General features: G+C 41.8%; 2 protein-coding genes across 2 annotated transcripts in view; one reads left to right on the top strand and one right to left on the bottom strand.

Annotated features, from left to right (window-relative positions):
- The window catches only part of LOC135794103 (uncharacterized), a 41,728-nt gene that overhangs the window by 14,271 nt on the left and 5,614 nt on the right, over positions 1 to 21,843 (bottom strand). The window contains exon 2 of the mRNA XM_065305262.1: positions 14,314 to 14,369. Coding sequence (XP_065161334.1) covers positions 14,314 to 14,322 — 9 coding nt within the window. The 5' untranslated portion in view covers positions 14,323 to 14,369. The remainder of the gene's footprint in view (positions 1 to 14,313; positions 14,370 to 21,843) is intronic.
- LOC135791249 (enhancer of split malpha protein-like) lies at positions 13,321 to 14,287 on the top strand. The gene has a single exon (XM_065301592.1). The coding sequence runs from the start codon at positions 13,486 to 13,488 to the stop codon at positions 13,978 to 13,980; it is 495 nt and encodes a 164-aa protein (XP_065157664.1). The 5' UTR covers positions 13,321 to 13,485; the 3' UTR covers positions 13,981 to 14,287.

The following is a 21,843-nucleotide window of genomic DNA, read 5'->3' as shown; positions in this document are numbered from 1 at the left end:
TGTGTCCGCGCATTCTGAGCAATTGTGCGCTGTGCTAGTCTCCCGATTGACAAATTTTCCATGCTTATACATTGCCAACTTTCCGGTGTTTTCGCCACGCACCTTTCGACTGGTAACGAACGAATCGAACGCGGAAAATTTCGATTTTGCACACACTCTAGACAAATCTTAACGAAGCGCGAAATTGCAAGCACACATCTAAAAATGCACAATAGCAAGTAGTTAATAGCTCGAAAAGACGCGAAAGCGTTGAAAATTACTCAAAACATTCAAGTAAATACAAATTTAATCAGTTTTTGATTTGTATCGGGCAATTTGTACTGAAAAGGGTTATAGCTAATAGTGGTAATATTGATGATGGCAAAGGAGATACAACGTTCTATTAACACCTCGGTTCGATAATCGTATCGAAATAATCTCGATCTTCAATTACCTACAGATACTAGCTACGACTTCTTCCGCACCTCCACTCACAATCACCGAAAACAACTCTCGATGACTCCGATAGCAGATGACAACGTTGATAAATTAACAACACAAAACTAAACGCCACTTTTTTTAGTTATCTGTAATCATTTACGAGCAGATAGCGTTTGTCGCATTAAGATCCGACACGCGATTTCCTCCACTCTGCTTTGCAAAAAGTCTCGCTCCGCACGGATAAAAATCTGCGCGATGCACAAAGCCGCCTACCATCAACATCTCCATCCGAAACTTGATCTTATCTTATCTGCTCCTCGACAGTGATATCTCAGTGTTACGATCTCGCTTCATTATGTCCTCAGATCGCACAAGACATCTGCCTTTTCGCATCCCGAATCACTCCTTCCTTCCATCGTTCGTTTTTAACATTTTTTGCTTGAATAAAACACTCGAGAAAGAAGCAGAAGCCAGGCACAATAACGAGAATGAGACGTCGCACAAAGCATCCGAAAAGATCTAATCTAATCTGCGATCTTGATCGCGATTCAGATCTCAGATGGCCGAAAATCTCCAATCTCAATCTTCGATCTACGATCCTCCCACAATGAAGAAAAGACGCTGGAATACTTTTGGCGGCGGAGGTTTTTGGGAGTTTCTTATGGTTACAAAAGTAATGTGCGCCGGCGATGTATTGTATCGGACGGGCCGAACAGCTAACCAAACATTGGGCGGTCAATGGTTTACCCGGTCTTTTATTTTTTATTTCGAAGCTTTCTTCGTGCTATTCTTCAGTTTCTAATGGCCCGCCCATGCCACGGCAATTTATTCACGTATGTTCATTGCAAACGTGCTATATTTTATTTATTGAATGGCATTGTGAAATACGTTTTATAGTGCAGTAACAATTGCAAGAGCAAGAAATGTATCGGCAAAAAAGATCAGCCATTTCAAAGGAGCTTAAATTTTAATGAAAAATCTCCCAAATTCAATGCGTACCTCAATTAAATGAGATTTTACCCGAAACTGACAACAATTTACATCAAAATGTGTATGTCCCCCATGATTACGACCTTAATTATATTCCAAGAAACGCATCGCGACAATATCAACTATGTTGACTACAAAGTCAAGACAAAAAGAATAAAAATAAATCTTAGAGATTAGTTCTGCATGCATGTACCCGCAGATTAACGCCAGTTAATTTACATACCATTAACATGTTAGTATGTTGCGAATTCTCGGCCAACAGCTGTGTGAAAACATTTGATGTTTTCGAGTTGAAAAAGGTGTTTTTGAACCGGAAAAAAATCACGTTTTATTTTGTCGTTTTCTTCGGAAGCCAGTGTTATTTCAGGCCTCTCTCATCATAATTAACAACGTTTACAAAATTTCGATCCTATTCAATTCTACCTGAATGAAACGGTTAAAATAACAAATCATAAAATTCTTAAGCCTAAAACCATCGGCAATTGAGTGCGATTTGAAAGCACTCGGTCCTTTCAAACACACACAAATAGAATAAAAAAATCAAATATGCTCGCGCTATAGAAATCGGACGGCAAGGTATTCCTACAGCATTTTCTGACATCAATTGCTTTAACTTTTTAAGGCATCAAATGTAAAAATCTATTGACCTCTGACTACAACAACAGAAAAATCTCGTTCGACTGCACACGGAAAACGTGAAAAGCAAAATGTTATTTTAAGAAATTTACGTTTTACTCTTTCAAAGTTATTGTATTTGTATTCATACTGCATAGACCTCACTCTGAACAATTTAAATGTGCGCGTTTGGTTTGATCTATAGTTGATGTTGAATGAAATGTATAATTTCCTTTTTTGAGTGTCAATGGAATGCTCATTTGTGTCAAATTCTCGGGGTTGTTTATTCAGCGGGCGATTAATTATCCACATCTAGCAGTTATACGATTTTCTATAGCCGCAGTTTAGCCTCATCTGCGATTGAAAGCAATATGAAGGTGGATGCTACTTTGTCGACATGTGCTTCACATCAAAACGTAACAAACCCGCCGCAGGTCGCCGCAGCCAGTGCTGAAAAACCAGGCCGGCATGGAAATCCAACCTCACATGTTGGCTCATCATGATGCGCATCAATCATACGTGCGTAGAGCACGAACACGGCGGCCGCGCGCCCGCTTCGTGTCTTTCGATGAATACTTAAGAACGTCTGAAATTGGACGGAATAGGGAAGGTTGGCCAAGTCGTACCTCTAAAATACAATTGGCCCTAGATTGAAAGTTTTGCATCATAATGTCAGTTTTTCGACATATTTACCTGCTTTAGTTAATATAGATTTAATTCGTATGAGAAAAATTAATCAGAAATGTTTATATTTTTGTAAAACATCGATTTAACAAAAATGTGTGAACGGTACGACTTAACAAACCGGTACCCTAAGTCGTACCTTCGATACCCTAAGTCGTACCTATGCCAAAAAAATATCAAAATCAGAATATATATTAGTTTAATAATAATGTATTTATTTGCAAGGTATTTTATACTCGTTTGGACACCCCAACACATTTGTCATGCATCCAAATTTTGCATTTGAGGCACTGAATCATACTATCTTCCCTATTCTCATCACGCTAGTAAAGTATCTTCGGCGCGCAACCGTAGCGCCGCCTAGTGGCGCAGCTGAAACCTTGAGTCCCATATGTTTTATAGGTACGACTTAAAAAACGCAAAGGGGTACGAGTTAGCAAACATGTGCTTCCCGCTTAAAACAACCTTAAACAATATATCAGAAGGATTATTTAACAAAATCCATGTAGAAAACAATACATGGATAGATGTATAACCAATATTTAACATGCAACACATATTTAGTGGTGTTTTACTGACCACCAATGCTTTCAAGCTCCACGAGAAATTGGATGAGCACGAGGAGCAAAACTATTTTTGCGCATAACTTCTCAATACTGATTCGGCGGGAACTGATTAAAGAATATGCTTCTAGTATGATTTCATGCTGTCCGAATACAGCATTTTAAGTTGCATAAAGTGCCTTCAAGATAGAGAAAAGACCGAGGTACGACTTACGTGACGGTACGACTTAAGCGACTTTCCCCTATATGAAGTGGATCAGAACCGAAAGAATAACATGAAATGGATTTTAGTAGGATCGAATCGTACCGTATGTCGCCAGAAAATTGTTGACTTACGTCTTGAAATGTAAGCGATGAAAAGCCCAAGAAGTGGTTTTAAGTCGCTTATGAACGAGCTGTATAAAAGCCAGAAGAAGGAAGAAGGAAAACAGACCTCATAATTGGGTACCATCGAGGCTTTAAGTTCGTTTTTATGTTATTTAAATAAACATCAACGCGAAAATAAAGCTCTCTAAGAAGAGTCATTATAGGCGACGCATAGATCTTTCGGTGCATGGTGGATGTAAAGGCGAAACCAAACATGCGGACGCACAAACAAATATTTGCTGATTTTCAGTTCACAAGCGCATACCTCACACACACGAAAGCTTAAGAAGAAAAAAAGAGAAAGAACTTCTTTGAGAAGTAATTTTTGACAAAACCAACGAATAAATAAAAAGCGCGCCCACTGAAAGGGCGACCATGTGGTAAATATTAGTAAACATCGCACCGTAGATCGCTTTAAGCGTCGAAAATAGTAAATGGACGCAGTGTTCTCCGAAGGATGTTAAGGCGGTTAAAGTGATCAGTGATGCCGATGACGGCATGGAAGTCACATTAGAGAAGCAGGTTACGCCGCCGAAGAGGGGGCAGAAGAGGGTGGCGATGAGGGTTTAACAGTCACAAAAAAGGAAACGTAACCGGAAAGGGGCGCAGTGGAGGCCGTTCGAGGTTAATTTAAAGATTGGGTATTAAGTGATTACAAATCGATCGGCGGCGTGGCCTTAAATCAACACTCTGGATTTTAATTAGCTACAATGCTTTGTCATTAGGAGCAAAAACGTGGTATACCAACATTTCAAGAGGTTCCAATGTAGACATAACACCGGTTTTTATAAGCATGATTTAACAAATATTAAAATGGCTTTTACAATCGTTAAACTTCTAATTTGGCTTCTAATGGTTATACGAGGTTCTCATCTTTTATGGTTACTCATCCAGCTGAAAGTCAACTGCTTGATTTACAAAAGACATTTTTGAATTTCCAAATAAAAATTAAAATTGCAACGATGGCGTTTCCACAACATTTAGCACGCTCAATGTCTCTACCTATTATGACAAAATAGCTTCCATTGACACCATTTAATTCGTCTCCAGAAATTTTCGACTTTTGACTCAGGCCTATCGCCCGTTTTCCATTCAAGTGCACATTAAAGTTCTAAGATTTTTCAGGCTTTTTGTATCTCGATTCTTTACATTTTCGTTCTTATAAATTTTTATTCTTGAGCGCTGCAGTTGAATGCGAGATGAAAATAAGAAATTTACAAGCAACGTATTTTTCGTGCTCGTCTTGGCCTTCCGCATTGTGTCGCACCATTGACGCTAACCGAAAGTCAATGAGTTGTATAGTGGGCAGCGAAAATCGTTGACAATTATGGTAGTGGCTTTTAAGTCGTGTTAAGTTCTAATGAATGAGAACGCATACAGAATGCAACCCCCGAGATATAGGTAAAGAAATCCGAACGCCTATTGCACTCACGTGTTCCTTTATGTGACGCATCGCATACATTTCGGCGTTTTTCCATCAATTATAGCCTTTAATATATACAAACATGATAAGAGCGTGAAAGCCATACAAAAGTCGAGAGACGTTGAAGGCAATTGCAACGAAGTTCGTTGCGTTTAGCAAACCTCTAGTGTAATGTTTTGTGTGTTGTGTTTAGTTGGTTTATTGTAATTCGGTGTGAATCTCGAATTTTATGCGGAGATCCTTCGTGCGTGTTGACAAAACCGACGACCAGGACAATGCCGACAATAACTCGGGAGTTCGCCGAGTTTGGCGAGCAATTTATAACCATTATGAATGTAATTTCATGACACTCGTATGACAGCACCGTTTCGACCGCATTTGCGGACGCAGCACGAGACACAGAAGCACCTTTCATTATTGGTTTGCACAAACAAACGAATTTTATTAAAATTTTCGGAAAAATCGTTCGTTCCACTACACTCGGAATGCGTAGCGAAGAAAGGTAAAGATGTCTTTAGGAGTGCAACGAATTGCGTATCCGGAATTTTGTTAAGAACACGTAATATTAAAAAAAATTCTAAAGCATGTCCCCAATTGTAAAAAATAATCATGTTTTTATCAGTTATGAAACGAATATGCTTGATTAAACACTAGTAGCAATGATATTGCAACTGGTCGTCTTTTCAATAGAGAAAGTGCCATCAAAAATGTACTCAGATGTCGCTTATTGTCATAAACATAAAATACTGCTTGTTGTATAGACACACAACAAAGCCCCAAGAAAAATGTAAGATAACATGTTTACCAAACGTTTTATATGGATAATATTGAAAAATTGACTATGTGTGTGCACTTGAGCATCAAAGCTTCTATATATAATATTAAGTAAACATATTCCGAGCAGATCTTCATCCTGGATGCACAAACTGCATGCATGTTTGATGCACGAATGCGAGTGAAATAAGCGACGGCGATTTGCCACATCGACTGTGTAAACAAATATTTCGTCCCTTATTGCGCTCGACAAACAGTTCTACGCCACGGCATTGTACGCCCGGTCGAAATTCTCGATTTGTCGGGTTTCGAATATCGCTCATAATACACGTAAGTCGCATGTTTGTACAATTTGGCGTGTTTGTTGGTGCATTGCGTGCGCGAGCGAATGTGCGGCCAAGCGCGAGTGCAAAATCCGCAAGACGTTTTTACTGTTTTCTTTCCATAAGGTTGCGTCCCGCTCCTATTACAACGCCACGCTGGTAAACGTTGCATAGTTGTAAAGTACGCACAAGTAAAGTGGTTGGTAGCAAAGAGCAAGTAATAGGAGATAAAGGAATGAAGTAATTCTGTACCCCGGAAGGGACTTTACGCCCAAATGGACATCGACAGCGACGAGGCGAAATGTATGCGAAATTCTTGATCAGCAAGTCTCCGCCTTAAGACGCCTCAATGCCTAAAGAATTGACGGCCCAACGAAATATGATACCTATTTTTAGTGTAGACGAACTGAAGAACCGAAGAAGCTCTTCCTTGTAACAATATATGCTTATTACTTTTTGTCCTAATTGGTCAGATGACAAAGAAGTGATTTTCTTTTGAAGCTATAAGTAAAACAAATGCCCTGTAGATTCTTCTGTCTTCGGTGCCTGCTTATAAAGTTACTGACAGATACGAAAGATACAGATTAAAGATCGGAGATTCCAAAAGACTTCACTAAAACATGAAAGACGTTTTTACGTAATGTCATAACGAGTGTGCTGATGATGATGAAGGTCGGTGGTTTGTTGGTACGAGCTGTTAAAAAGAAGAAGAGGGTTGCGTGACATTGACGGCCGCATAAAATCAAACGTCTAAGATTAGACAAAGATGACATACAAAAATAAAGAACGCCCAACAAATACCTGGAAATGTGAAAATAGAAATAAAATACAAAATCACGAGCGCGAAAGATAATTGTTCAGACATGACAAAATATATTGAAATGTAAATAAAAATAAATAGGAAAATAAAAATTTGAAGGACCTCTCAGAAGTATTGAAAAGAAAAATAAATAAAATTCAAGTTTAGGTTTTTTCAAGAAGATAAGCAAAAAAATTCAAATCAAAAATGCTTTCAAGTGGTCATTTCATATAGAATTCAAGTTTTTGATAGAAAAATACCCATGTTGAAAAAAGTATGGATTTTATCAAATCTGTTTGGTTGCATTTGAAAAATTAAAAAGAAGCAAATTTTGACCCCAAAAGATTACAAGAATAAATTTGAATAGGGTATGAGTATAAAAATAACAACAAGTTGGAGTATATAGGGAGGGTCTTTCATGTCCCCTTGGATCTGCCACAATTAGAAGCAATAATTGTTCAGGCAGTTTGTAAAGTTTAAGGAGGAATCAGGTTATCCACCTACATCCACCCTAAATGACGCCCCTCTTCTGCGCAACCACTTGTTGATCACAAGAGGGTAGAAAATGTCCTAATTTATTAAATTCCGAAACCCTATATGACCAACAAATATTCTCGGTATTTAATTGCTTTCTTTATTCAAATAGTTTTCTCCTTATTAGGGTTTTTATTGCTTTTTTAATAACTTGTATTCTTCCATAAAATTTGATTGAAACCCAATGAGTCATGAGATGCAATTCAGGCACAACAGGTAGGTACCCGAAAATAAAATGCCTCCGACTTCAACATTAATGACTCACAGACAGATAACTGGGTCCTTTTTAACGTGCGGTTGTTTCTTTTTCAGCGGGATGTTTAACTTCACGTTCTCACGTCTGCGAAGGCGTCGCTCGCTTCGTTAATTCGGGTCCGAAATCGAAAATCGTAAAATCGAAAAAGATTTCCGCGCCACGCCCATTTGCACGTGTGCGTATTTTCGATGCCTTCTATTTTTCGCTTTTGTGTTTTTAACGAAAATAACAAAATCACTTCTTCTTATATCATCATCATCTATATATAATGATGGCCCATGGGATCAACCTCAGCACACAACAAAAACTTTCGTTCGTGGCCGTGGACAAGGGAAAAAAAGGGCACTCGAAGGTTCATCGTGTGCAAAAAAAGGACCAACCACAGGTCCAGGTAACCGAGTGAGATGGTGAGTACCTCAAGAGGGCGCAGACCAATTTGAACACGTGTTCAAATGAGATACCCATCGACAAAATAAAAGAAAAAATGGGAAAGTTAACGCTTTGTAGACGCGTACAGGTCTCCCGTGGCGAGGGTTACCTGTTTTCTATTTCACTTCAACAAACTGACACTTCATTCAACTCTCCTCTTCATGATGCTGCATGTAAGTTGTCGCTCCTCGTCCAGAGCGTTTAGTTCGTTTAGTTCCAATGGTCAATCACGTGGTTGATCACGGTTGATTATGGGTTGTTGTTGTTGGTTCCGTTTTTTGCTCTCTATCGTCCGTGGTACACCCTCCGGAGGGTGCGGGGGCCTCACGTGCACGGCGCATTGAAATCGCAGGTAGTTTTCGGCCGAAATCCACACGTGTGCGTCTCCGCTACGGACTAATGTGGACAAGTTATTAGTCGTTAGTCGGTTAGTCCTTTCGTTATTATGAGTAATGAGAATGGCGGCAGGGGCGAGGAACGTGAGGATGCCTTCTAGGTAGGGTACTCAAGAAGCAGAGAAGACGTTTGAAAAAGAGGTGGGCTATTAGAGAGACGTGAGCATCCAAAAAGCGAATAAAAAGAAGAAATAATTGATGGTCGGACAGTTATTAAAGGGCACTAAATAACTAAAAAGTTTACAACTTCACGAACGCGTTAAACGAAACGAAAAGCACATCAAAAACCGGCGGATAGTCTCGGTATAAGCCCTATTATAAAACCTATTTCTATGTTTATGTCAAATAAATTAATCAGAACTGAAAGTCCTGTTGTACGGGTTTATTTGCAGTTATTTGCTTCTTATCCGCCAAAAAATCAATAAGAAACCCTGTAGGAAAACAAGTGCACTATTATTCGCATTCGACATTAATACCGTATGTTTCAAACAGCAGGTAGCACAGATTTTATTTGAACTCAAAGGGTTTATTTTGATCAAACCCTTCCAGCACTTATCATTGTGTCGCGCACAATAAAACCTGAGCCCCTAATTGGTAAGAAAAAGGCAATTTCTTTGTGTCGTGTTGGAATGTTTGATAATCCTCCGATAAGCACAATAAAATGAAAGGGTTACCTGACACTGCTCGCACCACACAAAGCGCTCGAAAAAATACGGGTTAACCCCTTAACCATAACTTCGATAAACTGTAATTTAACCCCAATATTACGTGCCGACGGCATTGTTGAGGTCGATCCCTTTTTCGAAAATGCCTCCATTATGATTGCGTAATAAATATATAGGTACCTTCGACATTAGAGTATCAAAAAGAGGTGTTAAAGCGTCATCAGCAAGTGTGGTAACGAGATGAAGTTAATCGGGTTAAAAATTTACAACCTTTTTTGAATGCGTTTTTAAAACGCCGTCTGATTTAACTCGTAGACAATTGTTTACAGCGCAAAGTGGGCATCGGTGCAACGCCCTTTAAAATCGCAACTGTAAATTGGAATTGCGATAGCGCTGACGAAAAATTCAACGGCAGGTGCGAGAGCTCTTTAAATGCATTTTTTCAGCATGAAATTCCACGCTCGCGAACCCCGCAGTCAATCTACATGCGCACATACGGCGTGACGCCGAAAGCAATCTTTTACATCGCCTTATACGGTGCTCATTTCCTTTCGTGCATCTTTCGCTCGACAGCGATTTCTTCCTCCTCGACCGGGGCTTTTATTCGACGCATAGGTCATGCATCTGACATTTGGCTTTTCAGTTTTTTGAAAGAGGCGCGACCGACAACAAGTTGCGACATGTCTGGACAGGGACGCAATTCGGTAGCTGCAAATTATGAAATCGGAGCAAGTCAGAAGCTTCGCGAGCATTAATTTCCTGCCTTTTAACTTAAGTTAATGTTTTGGCCATTTCGAATAATTATATTAATTGCTGTTGGCTGCTACTCTCTTATAATCCTTTTAAAATAAATTTTTAACGTTCGCTGCATATATAAGTTGCACATGAGTCATTGGCCCTTTAACAGAAGAACCCGAAGGTTCCAATTAAAGAAAACCGGACCTTAATTTAAGGATAAAAAACCTGTCGGTGAACCTGCACTGCATCCACATCGCCCGCAAGATACAAACTAAAATTACCTAGTAAACGTTCCCCGGGCCCTTTAAATCCAGTTACTCTTTGTCTGATGCTTCTCCAAGGTTTTTATCTTTTTTTTTTTCACTCAGTACCAATTTCAATGCGTTTCTTTTTTTTTATAATTTAACGTTCAAACGACCGGGTTCGTGAATGCTGATTCATCGCTTCTATTCATTTCTCTTTCGTTTTTCATCTTGGATCGTCTTCTTCCCACTTCTGCATTACATCGTCTTCCGAACAGTTATAATTTACTTTTCGACCAACGAAACAACGCATCGAGATTACGCAACTTAAGTCATGATACAGATTAAGATTTGTGTGGCCCTTCGGGTGCTCGGTGGCAATAAATATAGGTGAGTACAACCCCGCGCCTTGAGTGTGAGAAAAAAACTTACTTAAGCTGCGTTTTTGCTCCCATTTCAAGACTCGCATACAAAAAATGCATTGTTAGGATGCGCATTGTCAACTCGCCTTCTCGTAAACGCACACAATCGTTCGCACACACAAAAAACGCACACAAAAACTTTAGCGCTGAAAGAACTGAAAAGATTTTTTGTGCCATGAAGACGCAATTTGAAACCTTGTCGAAACTTGCGTAAACTCGTCTACGACTAGCAGCGACCTAGTGTGGCACAATATCTAGTGGAACTACTATTGTTCGACTGGAGCACTTGTTGTGCAGTTCCTCAAGTTCCTCAAGCAGATATCAACAAATCTTAGGATTTTTGAGATATATATTCACGCAAAAAAAAAAACAATTATATACCGAAGCGTAGTTAAAGAGAGTTTAATTTTCACATATTTCATAAGTAGTTCTGGGGGACTGAAACTAAAACCTGCAAACTGTAAACTTATTAGGGGTGGAAGAGACAACTAAGAAATTAAACCGACGCTTCGTGCTGCAGCCACATGTGTTACAAATATGCTAGAAATTAAGCAAATTAAGGAACACATTCGAACCCCACATACCGAAATTGACATGTCAACCACCAAACCACGCAGAGCCAGAAAACATTTGAAAATAAATTCCACCGAGTTAATGATTTGAAATAGCCCAATCATGAAAGTTTAATATAACTAAAGTCATTTTAAATGAATCCATATGCGAACACGTGTACTTGAATATTTAATATGTTACCCCGTGTGGCACTGTACAATTAAATTATTCTCGAGTAGTCAAATGGCATGCGATTACGACCCGACGGCCTCACGGCGCATGAGGAATCGCTGATTCTCATCGCGTCCGTACAATCTTCTTGATCGCTCGCGCGCGCTCCCGCCGCTGCGCGAACAGTGGGTATTCAATTCCGCGCGCGCGCTCGTGCTCATGCACTACACGCTTTCGCTAAGCCAAGCCGCGGCGCGATGAAACCGAATGCGCTCAAGTTGGAGTGAGTTGAGTTAACGCGAGTCAGGTTGCGCGCTCGCGAGCGCGGCTCGCGGCTCTACAAACGCGCGTGTCCAACACGTGCTATACTTCAATGCGCGTTTCACGTGTATGAATCGGCGGATTTCTACGATTTATGGCTGCACAACACGCCGCACAATAAATGTTCATTGGAAATATTTCTGAGTGATATCTTACCACATCGTGTGATTTTCATCATTCTTACGAGATTTCTTCGCATCTGCCGGTTGAAATAATTGAATTTGTATATTTAAAGAGCTCTTTGTCGCGGTTTGCGTTTGAGTTTGACACAAACTACGAAAACTGAAAAACATCGCCAAAAGAAAAGGGTTTTTAAATTTTTAAAATTCGATATTTTTAAAAGTCTCACTGTGTACAAAAGAAATCCATTTACATTCCGTCCAAATAATGTTTTTCTTAAGCTATTCCATACATTTTTATATTTTTCCGATATGCGGAGAACTCTTTAAAGGTACCTCCGCTTTGTTGCAAAAAGTACTTCTTACCCTTCAATACTATACGGTTAACCAATTTTCCGTCCACGGCTCACCACAATGAGAAATCTTATGCTTGAAAGGATGGAATTCGCATTCAAATTTTAAACCTTTCCGGACCTTCATCATTTCTACGTCTAAGGAGTTATACATTTTGCAAGTCTTGACCGAACGGAGTAAACAAGTTACCCCAGCAACTCCGTTCGGTTTCTTTTAAAAGTAATTGTTACTTTGTAGGATATCCAAAAAATAAAAGTTCTAAAGATGCAATTGAATTCAATCACGTGAATCTGAAGGTATTCCCAATGTATTATATCAAATTGCGTCCCAAAACGGATTGAGTGCATTGAAATGCGTGGGAATCATGTTCGTGTCGAATTGAACAATTTGGGTTAAAATTGCAAATTCGGAGTGTTCTACCTTTAGTGTTCCCCTTTAGAATTTGATGGAATGTGCTATTTCAGAAAAATACGTAAAAATAAAACTGTAAATGTAAATAGATGCGTGCATTCAATTTAAAATGAGTTGCATTTTACCCTTGTAAAGTTACAAAGTGTAGGTACCCTTCTAAAATTAGTGAAGAGTTTTGGGCGCAGGTAGACAAATACTGTTGGATTAGGCAAACCAAAACCATACAGATACACGTGAGGTCAATTTACACTTATCGCACGTAAAGAGATTTTTCCTCTCTCTCATAGTAGGTGAAGAAATCCACCTTCACTTGATGCATGAGTTATCCGTATGTATATAGTGATGCACCATATAAAGCCATGCATAAAAGCTCAACCCCTACGCCAACCATCTGCCTTTATGTTTTCTCTTTGGCCTTTCGCGTTCGCACTCGAATCTCGTGCGCGTATAGATTTCGTAGCCCCGAATAGTGTGGGAACTCGCGAGAATCCACAGTTCCCACGTTTCCCAGGCTCACCCTCGTGTGTCGAACCAATTCCACCTACTCGCATCTCCCTCGCGCGCACTTGCTGCACCATATGCGGGCGTCTCGCTCGCCCGAGCAATGTACACCTGCCCCTATGCGACGCACTGATAGGCTCCCTTCGACATACGCACACACATGTACCCATGATGCACACTTGTACTACACTGTGAGCCCCTCCACTACCTGCCTACGCTCACGCTGCCCGCAACGTGAATCCAACGCGTTCGAACAAGTCCGGGTACCCTAAGGGCCGTGACGTCAGAGCCACGCTGCCGGTATAAATAGAGCGCCGGTCTCCGGAAAAAATCATTCGCTTCTGCGTCCTCACCAAGTACACTTGTACCTATCTGCTCTCTTGTGATCTCCACACATACCCAACTACCAACCATCACCATGAGTTACTACAACGACTACATCGTTGCTTCCAACAACTCTATCAACGAGAACCAGCTCAACAGCAAGAAGGCGAAATCCACCAAGTATCAGCTCAAGCAGCTGATCAAGCCTCTGCTCGCTCTCGTCAAGAAAGACAAGAAGAACAGCTACAAGAAGACTCAACAGCCCGAGTATTACAACGACGATAACCAAGAAATCGAAGACAACTTCGCCAACGAAATGCTCGAGGCTCAGATCTTCAACGAAATCGACAACTGCGAGAACTATTCCGGCGTGCCAGTCTACCAAAACGGCACTATGGACATCATGCCTGTCTTCCGCGGCCAGAACTACATCCCGGTGCACTTTGCCAAAACCGAGGCAGGCACCTTCTTCTGGACCTCGATGATGGGCGCTGACAGCGACATCGCCACCCACGGCGACTTGAATTCCATTACCAATGGACAGCAAGCGCAACTGCAAGTGCCATGCGATCGTTGGGCCCAAGCCTAAGGAGTTTCCAATGCCTTACAACTGGTGCCAGCTTTAACTCTTCGCACTCGACTACCAAATCGAGTGCGAGGGCGACAACGATTGTGATCCTCGACTTTAACATTAAGATTGTGATTCATTTTGCTCAATGATACTGATGAATAACTATTAGGGTTAGGGAAACAGATTTTTTATGTGGCTTCATGTTTTCGAAGCCAACCAATGTGATATTAAGGTTAGGAATTTTGTGATTCATTCGCTTTAAATGTGTCTTCCATTTTTACCCAATTGATATACTTATAAGAAATAAATAACTGAACCGAAATAATATGCCTACTATATTGCAACACTTACCTTCTGCATGCTTTCAAAACTTTCTTTTTCAGATTTCCCTTGAACACCCGGGACACCTTAAAGAAAGAGCAAAATTCAGTATTCTATATCATTCAATGCATGAAATATTTGACATAAAAAGGTAAAATAAAAGTTATGCATGCCTTAAGTCTTAAGAAACAACAAGCAGGTAAAAGCCTGGTCAGTCAAAGTATCAGTGGAAGACAAGTCTATCGATGGTTGGTGATTACCGAGTTGGGCAACTTTGGCACGTACTAAAATGTTTCTCCACGTCGGTAACTACCTGTTCGACGCGTCGGCTTGACCATGCAACAAGTATGTGTTACGGGATGCAATGCATGGGGAACATAAAATACAAACTACACGCCGCGAAGAAGACTCGAAAATCTTGCGGCTCGAGCGCAACGTCAACTTAATGGAATGGAAAAAAAAAAACAGAAAAAACGCAGTGGAGAATCTCGACAGGTCTAGACTTGTTTAAACTGGTCAGATTTCAGTTTAAAAAATGAACATTCTTTGAGAATGACCATGTTTGGATGCATATTACTCAATTTTTATTGCATGCTTTGCAGTCAACTTAAACTAATCTAATCTTATGTTATATTTCGGTAGACAATTTTGTTAGGGGTGGTTTTGGTAAGCACATATTTTGGCGCCGGTTTATGTCTGTCTGCAGCTTCTTGAAAACTTTTCCAGACTTCAAGTACTTACTCACAATGTAAGATTGTAGTTTGTATTCATAAATCTATCAACATTTCAAGTGCCCGCATACTGACGAGAAAATGATTCGGTGCATTATCTTTTCCATGTTTTTTTTTTGCCTTTCCAACATGCAGTAGCGTTGAACATAATGACCAACACGAAGCACACCGAAATAAATAATTTCGAAAATGAGTTACACGAAACGCCCATCCGCGCGATGCGGACAGGAAGCGGCCACAATCTCGGATCCGTAGGAGGCAAGTCCGAGGCTGAAATATCGAAGAACAGGTAGTGCACGTGAATCGCCGCGGGGCGAATGGGTAAATGGTAAATCTCCCAATCTTCTTCTTCTCATCGCGTTGAATTGCTTCTTCTCGTCTTCCCTCGGACACTGTTTTAAGTTGGCATGCACCTCGCGTCCCTTGTTTTATTTTTTGTACCTTCATCATTTCTTCTCACGTGCAACAGCACTAACGTGTTCCTAGCCAAACACGCCGCGTTCATTTTAACTTCACATCACCTCTACCTACTAACACACTACCTAAACTCAAATTTACATTCGAGAATTAATGCCCTAAAAAACTGTAAACTGTATGGTTGTTGTACGGACGTGAATGAGCCACAAAAGCGGACCCTCCACTGTGCAAGGTTGTTTCGTTTGATTTTTTTACTTCTTCATGGTTTCATTTGTCTTTTTTATCTGCGGTGCCCGCTAGGGAATTAAAATACCTGTTCGTTTTCCTTTTTTTTTTTTGGTATTCGTCCTTGTACCACACAGTGAATCATCTTTTTCTTAATTTATCTCCGCTTCGTAGATCGTGTCATGAGTAAAAGATTGCCTTAGCGGACGGTTTCCTGTTGGAAAGTAATATTCGGCCGAAAATCGGATGCGGTGTCAGTGCGTCGATAATTGCCTGACACTCGACAACGCTCAGTGACAGTGCAAACCAATTAAGATAATTAGGAATAGCGAAAACGAAGTGACAACCGAAGAAGCAGCGTCACCGGGCCGCCAACATCAAAGTTTGCTAACGATGCACGTGTGGGCAAAAAAGCCACTTTAATTTTTTGATGATTTTAACGCGTGCGAACGGATGTCTTTTTGTCACCCTCGATAATCTAGGAGTGATTATAAGTGGACTTAATTAGTAGCGACTTAAAGCCTGTAACACTAAATGCAAATCACGTGTCGGGGAGCTTTTTAATGGCCGCATATTTGACTAGTCCAATTAACTGAAAACGTCGGCGTTTAGTTTAAGTAAAGTCCCAATTTCCGCAGGAGGCTAAACAATTTCGCAGAACTACGAAAATATGCAAAAAATCTTATAGGATGACTAGGTACAATGGATTAAATGTTTGTTAATTTAACGACAAGCTCATAAATGTGTTTCCACCCCTCACAGGCATCAATCTCGGGAGGTTATGGGGATACAGAAATAAATTGTGTACCTGTTCGTTTATTTCCCCTAATGTAATTGTAAAATCTACCTGTTCGAAGGTACATAGTGATTGTATTGTGTAATACAACCCCACAAATCCATGAATTTCACGAATTTTTGACGAATGTGCAAAATTTATTACGGAACATAAAAGTTGCACGAACGTGAGAAAATTGCCGAAACGCAGGTGTTTAATTTATGCAAAAGCAAGTGTTTATGACCCAATTGACGAGGCTGTTCTAAACGGCAGCTTCCCATCGCAACCCTCACAAAAAAAGATTCACTCAATTAAAACAAGCAAGATGAGGTGCAAGGGGAATGAAACCCATTGATGACAATTGGCAGTTTGCGGGATGTGTTGCGAAGGCAACACATGTTCACTTGTTCAGCGCGAAAAGTAGCATAGTATATGTACTTGGGGGAGTGCATCATGCAATGCACTCACTCTCGGCGTATTTGCTCAATATGCGCCATGCGTGGCGTGGCACACATGTGCCCCTCGGAACTTTCAACGCGTCGAATTCTTTCTCACGCTCCTAACCTTCCCTAAAACGCACGTGGTCGGCGCGCGCGACTCCTATCGCCGCCGGAATCGCGTTGTCAGCCGCCGCGAAACAAAAGACATTCCTATGCGTCGCTTTAAATGCGTTGTTTGCATACGCAGAGACGCGTCCGCATCACAATCAGACGTCGCGCGTCGCAATCTGCGTACACGCGCGCGCACGAGGTGCCCGAAAAACTTTTCGAAGGAGTTGCGTTGGCGCGTTTCGGTCGCGCGCTCGTCATATGCGCCGCGCACCGGCACACACGTGTTGCTGCTGCGCGCCGAGTGCTCCGGAACGTGGGAAATAAAGGCAGATGTTGCGCGCTGCGCGCCGAAATGCGACTAGGACGGGCAAAAAGGGCCCCATATAAAGAGCGACGAGCATGTGAAACGTATACGCATGCAGATAGTAAACGCAAACAGTGGTTGCACGAGTGAGACGGGCAAGAAGCGTAATATGATCGCTTATACATTGGGACATTCACGTTTATTTATACGTTATTCACGCAATGTGTTTGCACGAAGAAAAAAAAGCGCAATGTGAAGACATGTCGTGACACGCTGCGGAGTATCTTTAAATCCGTTTGCCTTAATTATCCCCGTACCAATTACGATAAATTATGTTATTACAAAATAAAATATTAAGTTTTACTTCCTTCTTCACATTTCTCTTTTGCGTTTAAAAAAGTTTGCGGTTTTTCTTAATTCGTATTTAATGCAAATGACAAACAAAGATTTTTATGCAATCCGTATTACAGTTAATTCTATAAAAAGTAATAAAATTATTATAAACGATCAACTCTTCGGTACGTATAGAAAACGGAATGATTTATGGAAACGCTGACTAGACACGAATGGAGATGAGTTGCTAATGCAGTAGTGCGCCTCGTCTGCGGCTGGATGTTGGTGTCTTCGTCCGCGCAACTTTATGAGGCATTAAATTACAAACAAATAAGTGCGGCGAGTGCACGAAGTCGCGGCTTGCGCCGGCGGCCGCGTGTTCGCCGGTCGGTGGCTTGGCTCGTGACGACCTCTCACCTCTTGCGCCCGTTCTTTCTCATCGCTTGTCTTCCCAGCGCCGCATCGCCGCATTGCTTATTATCCACCGTATCTATGCCGACGTCTTCTTCGCGTCGAGGTACCAAGCTTTTATTAACACAGCAAATTGAATTGAATATCATCAAACAAACTTCAACGACTTCTCCAATTGACTACCAGCATCATCCTTCTATTCTCATCAAGTAAATTGAAAAGTGGTTCATTTTTTTGTTCTCAACTATCATAACTATTCACTGTTCGCTTTTAATTTTTCGGGGATAATTGTCCAATGTGGATGCGCCGGGCAGTAACGGAGTAATACCTGCGCGAAGTTGAATGAAACCGCGCTCGCGTTCATTGTGGCCGAATAAATGAGTTACTACGCGCCGTGCGCGCGTAAGTAATGAGCGCGTTGTTCTCAGCCACGTCGGGCTGAGTATTGTATGTCGCGGATGTTTACGTCGCTTAACAACGATGTCACAAGTGACTTAAGTAATTACCCGAGTAAAGAAAACAAAGCAATGAACAACACCGGTGTGAGAACTGCGAACAGAACAGCACCACAGCGTCCGAAACACTTGCAAAGGAAACGTAAACGAACCTCTTCGCTTCCTGGTGTACTCAATTGCGCAAATGCACTTGCTAGAATATCACACAGTCAGAGGTTTCTATTGTCAGATTACGCATGCCCGGAAGAAGATGATCCGTGTGGTCGTTAGCACGTACGACTTATCTCGCGGCGCAAAAAATTCGTTAAATGACTCATAATCATAAGTCGTAAAAACGCACAGCACACACACAGGCATGCACTTTATTCCTATTACACTACGCAAATATAAAATGTAAGCGTTCCTCGATGGCCGCTGCCACATTGCGACATATGCGTATGTGTGCTGTGTGTGTGTGTTTATCTGTTTATTTTACACATCCGAGAAGTTGCCGTCCTCATGCACGACAGCGAGCGTACTTAAGTATACTTAATGCCACGACGAAGAAAAGGAGCGTGCCGTGGTGCAGACAAGGAGATCTGGCGGATCTGGTGTTGTCGGTGTGGCGAGGAGCGAATCCATGTGTAATGTAAACGGAGTAAGGTTGGCGGGCACCGTGGGAACGCGCCGGTCTCGAGCCGGCAGACACGCTTCGCTGCGCGCACGTAAATGTAAATGCACACATTATAAGTACGCCGCGCACGTATTAACGATTGCACGTGTTCGACACGAGATTGTCGTGCGTATTTAACTCCGCTCGCGCGCTCAACGGCTCGTCGTTTTACCTGGTCCGATGCCTACAGCTTTTATTGATGTGTAAATGCAATATGTAATGTGTAAGTGCACTTGCTTTGTTTTTATTGCATTTTTCTCTGCACACTCTCGAGAGTTAAACTCCATTTAATAGTTTATTTTGTGCTTTTTTTTTATAGAAAAAATAATGACCAAAAAAATATCGAAAAATGTAATCTGCACGAGTTAGGTAACACAATTGAGGGGTTGAAAGATGGAATTACTCAAAAGATTGGCGAATTTTTACAAAAATATATTAAAAACACACGTGGTCAACTGAACCGTGCGTTCCTTCCTCTCAATACTTTTCTTCTTTATTCGATGCAGTCCTTTCTTTCCGCTCCGCTCCTCGCTTTAAGTTTCTCGTATTGTGTCGAACTTTTCTTTTCTTCGCCTCAATACTTCCCCTTTCACGTGCTCCTCGTGTGCGCCGCACGATCCGATGTTCCAGTTATTGAAAGTGAAATAACGGGTACCTCATAGAGATTAAGCATGAACGGCAATAATGGCCCCAACCGGCAAGTCTTACAAGAGCAAGCAAGAAGTAAGCATCAAGAAAAGAAGAGCGTGAGATGGTGTGAGACGGAGGCATGCAAGCGAGCGGTGCACGCGATATACGCGCGCTTGTTTATTTTTTCTTAACGCCGTGGGTCCGTTTTTGGTTGCTTTATGGAATTACGGACAGATTTCGGCTGCGCGCTGCTCCGGTTTCCCACGCATCGGTACGCGTTGGCCATATGTCGTCGTTTTTAGAGCCACTCATCTCGAACACCAACTCACACATGCGCACACATACACATTTAAAAGTAGTCGTGTAGTTTGAATGCCCCTACATAGAGATATGGCCCGCCCGAGGCGAGCGCATTATGCCAACAAAACCAAAACATATTATGCCTTTCCGCATGCTAGCCGCATGTATACATGTGTGTGTGTGTGTGTGTATGAGAGTGTGTTATGGGGGTGGTTAAGGGCTGTTTAGTACACATTGAATGTCTGAGTTCCGGCTCGGAGACTCTCACGCTCCAGAGCGAGTGAGCGCGGCGATAATTGAAAGCGAATTAAAGGTGCAAAGAAGCAGGGCTCGGAGTCGTGGGAAAAGACGTTCTCACACGTCTGTTTTTCTATGGGGTGCGCACACGAGGTGAAAAAAAGAAACGGGGTTGCATCGACACGAGAACGAAGGGTGACCCCAACATAATGATGAATGCACGAAGCGAGCGATTCGTGTGCGACGCACGGGTTCAAATATTCATTAACTCTGCACACTGATAACTCAAAGCAGACGGAAAATGATTTTCGAAACCTCTGTAAATACCTACATAGTTGCGGTTATCATTATGTAATTGAATCTTACTCGTCTGTACGTGCGGTATAGAGATTGATTGAATAGTTTCATAATGTTGCGGAGTTTATTTAAATTGAACAAAAGCCTAGCTGCTGTGAATTAATGCCGATTCAATCATAAAATCAACAGCGCGCGATTGCGGAACAATCGAGCATTTAAAACGCGAACATGATTCACGTGGTGCATCGCGCCGCTTTAGACGCATCGCGCTCTCACCCGCGCGCAGATTACACGGCTGAGATTACGATTAAGAGCGTGCGGCGAGTGGAAGAACGTGCGACGGATGAAAGATAAAGCGCATTTTAGCGGCCGCATGCTGCATGCGCGGTTCCACGGCTCGTGCTGGCCGAGAAGGAGATCAAGCAAGAGAGTGAGAGAGAACAGGCTCGATTAGGTGGTGTGTAAGATTACGATGATAAAAGCCTGAAGGCATTTCACTGCTGAATAGAAAAGCGTTCCTTCACTACCGTGGGAACGTGGGAACCGAAACGGTCGACCGCGTCGAGAACGAGCCGAGCACGTGCTACAATTCAACGAGGCGAGCCCAAGAGACACACACACACACCAACACACATATAGAAATTTATATACAATATACGCGCACGCGGCGGTGAAGAGAACGCGCGCGCGACGACAACGAAGGCCTCGCCTCGCATCACCTTTACCAACACATCGCCAGCAACAACAACAACAAAAAGTCGCCGTCGCAATCTATCTATAATAACATTATTCGAGCGTATGCAGACTCCACGCCGCGCAATAAAGCGCAAGAGACGAGCGAGCGCCTCGCGAACAATGCAAATGCGGCGCTAAATAACTGCGCATGCCGCAAGAATCGCGCGCGCGTTCGCCGCAGATGGGAATTATAACAGTGCGAGCAATTAGCGAACTTCGGTAACTTCAACGCGCGATGCCCGATTAGCATTGCGAACACAGAAAAAAAAAGCAGTAACAACGTATATGCAACTGATTGCTTACTTAGCGATAAGATTATTACGTTCATTATATTTATGTAGGTATACGTATACAAAGTGACGTGTGCGTTTGGTCAGTCGAGTCGAAACGTGATACAGACGAAACGAAGTTGCGGAATTTCTGAATCAAAGCACCTGCTCGATTTTCCCACAAGTCCGAAACCGAACTCGATCGCGAACACTCTTTCATAAGATTCCTCCTGCATGC

Source organism: Atheta coriaria, unplaced genomic scaffold, assembly GCF_025399875.1.
Source record: "Atheta coriaria isolate IRGN ID8LTWV9N9 unplaced genomic scaffold, Caltech_Dcor_3.1 hic_scaffold_1_pilon, whole genome shotgun sequence".
NCBI lineage: Eukaryota > Metazoa > Arthropoda > Insecta > Coleoptera > Staphylinidae > Dalotia > Dalotia coriaria.
This window is presented reverse-complemented; position numbering and strand designations above follow the sequence as displayed.

Excerpts from the sequence above, each read along its gene's own strand:
- LOC135791249 (XM_065301592.1), top strand. The coding sequence starts at position 13,486 with ATGAGTTACTACAACGACTACATCGTTGCTTCCAACAACTCTATCAAC.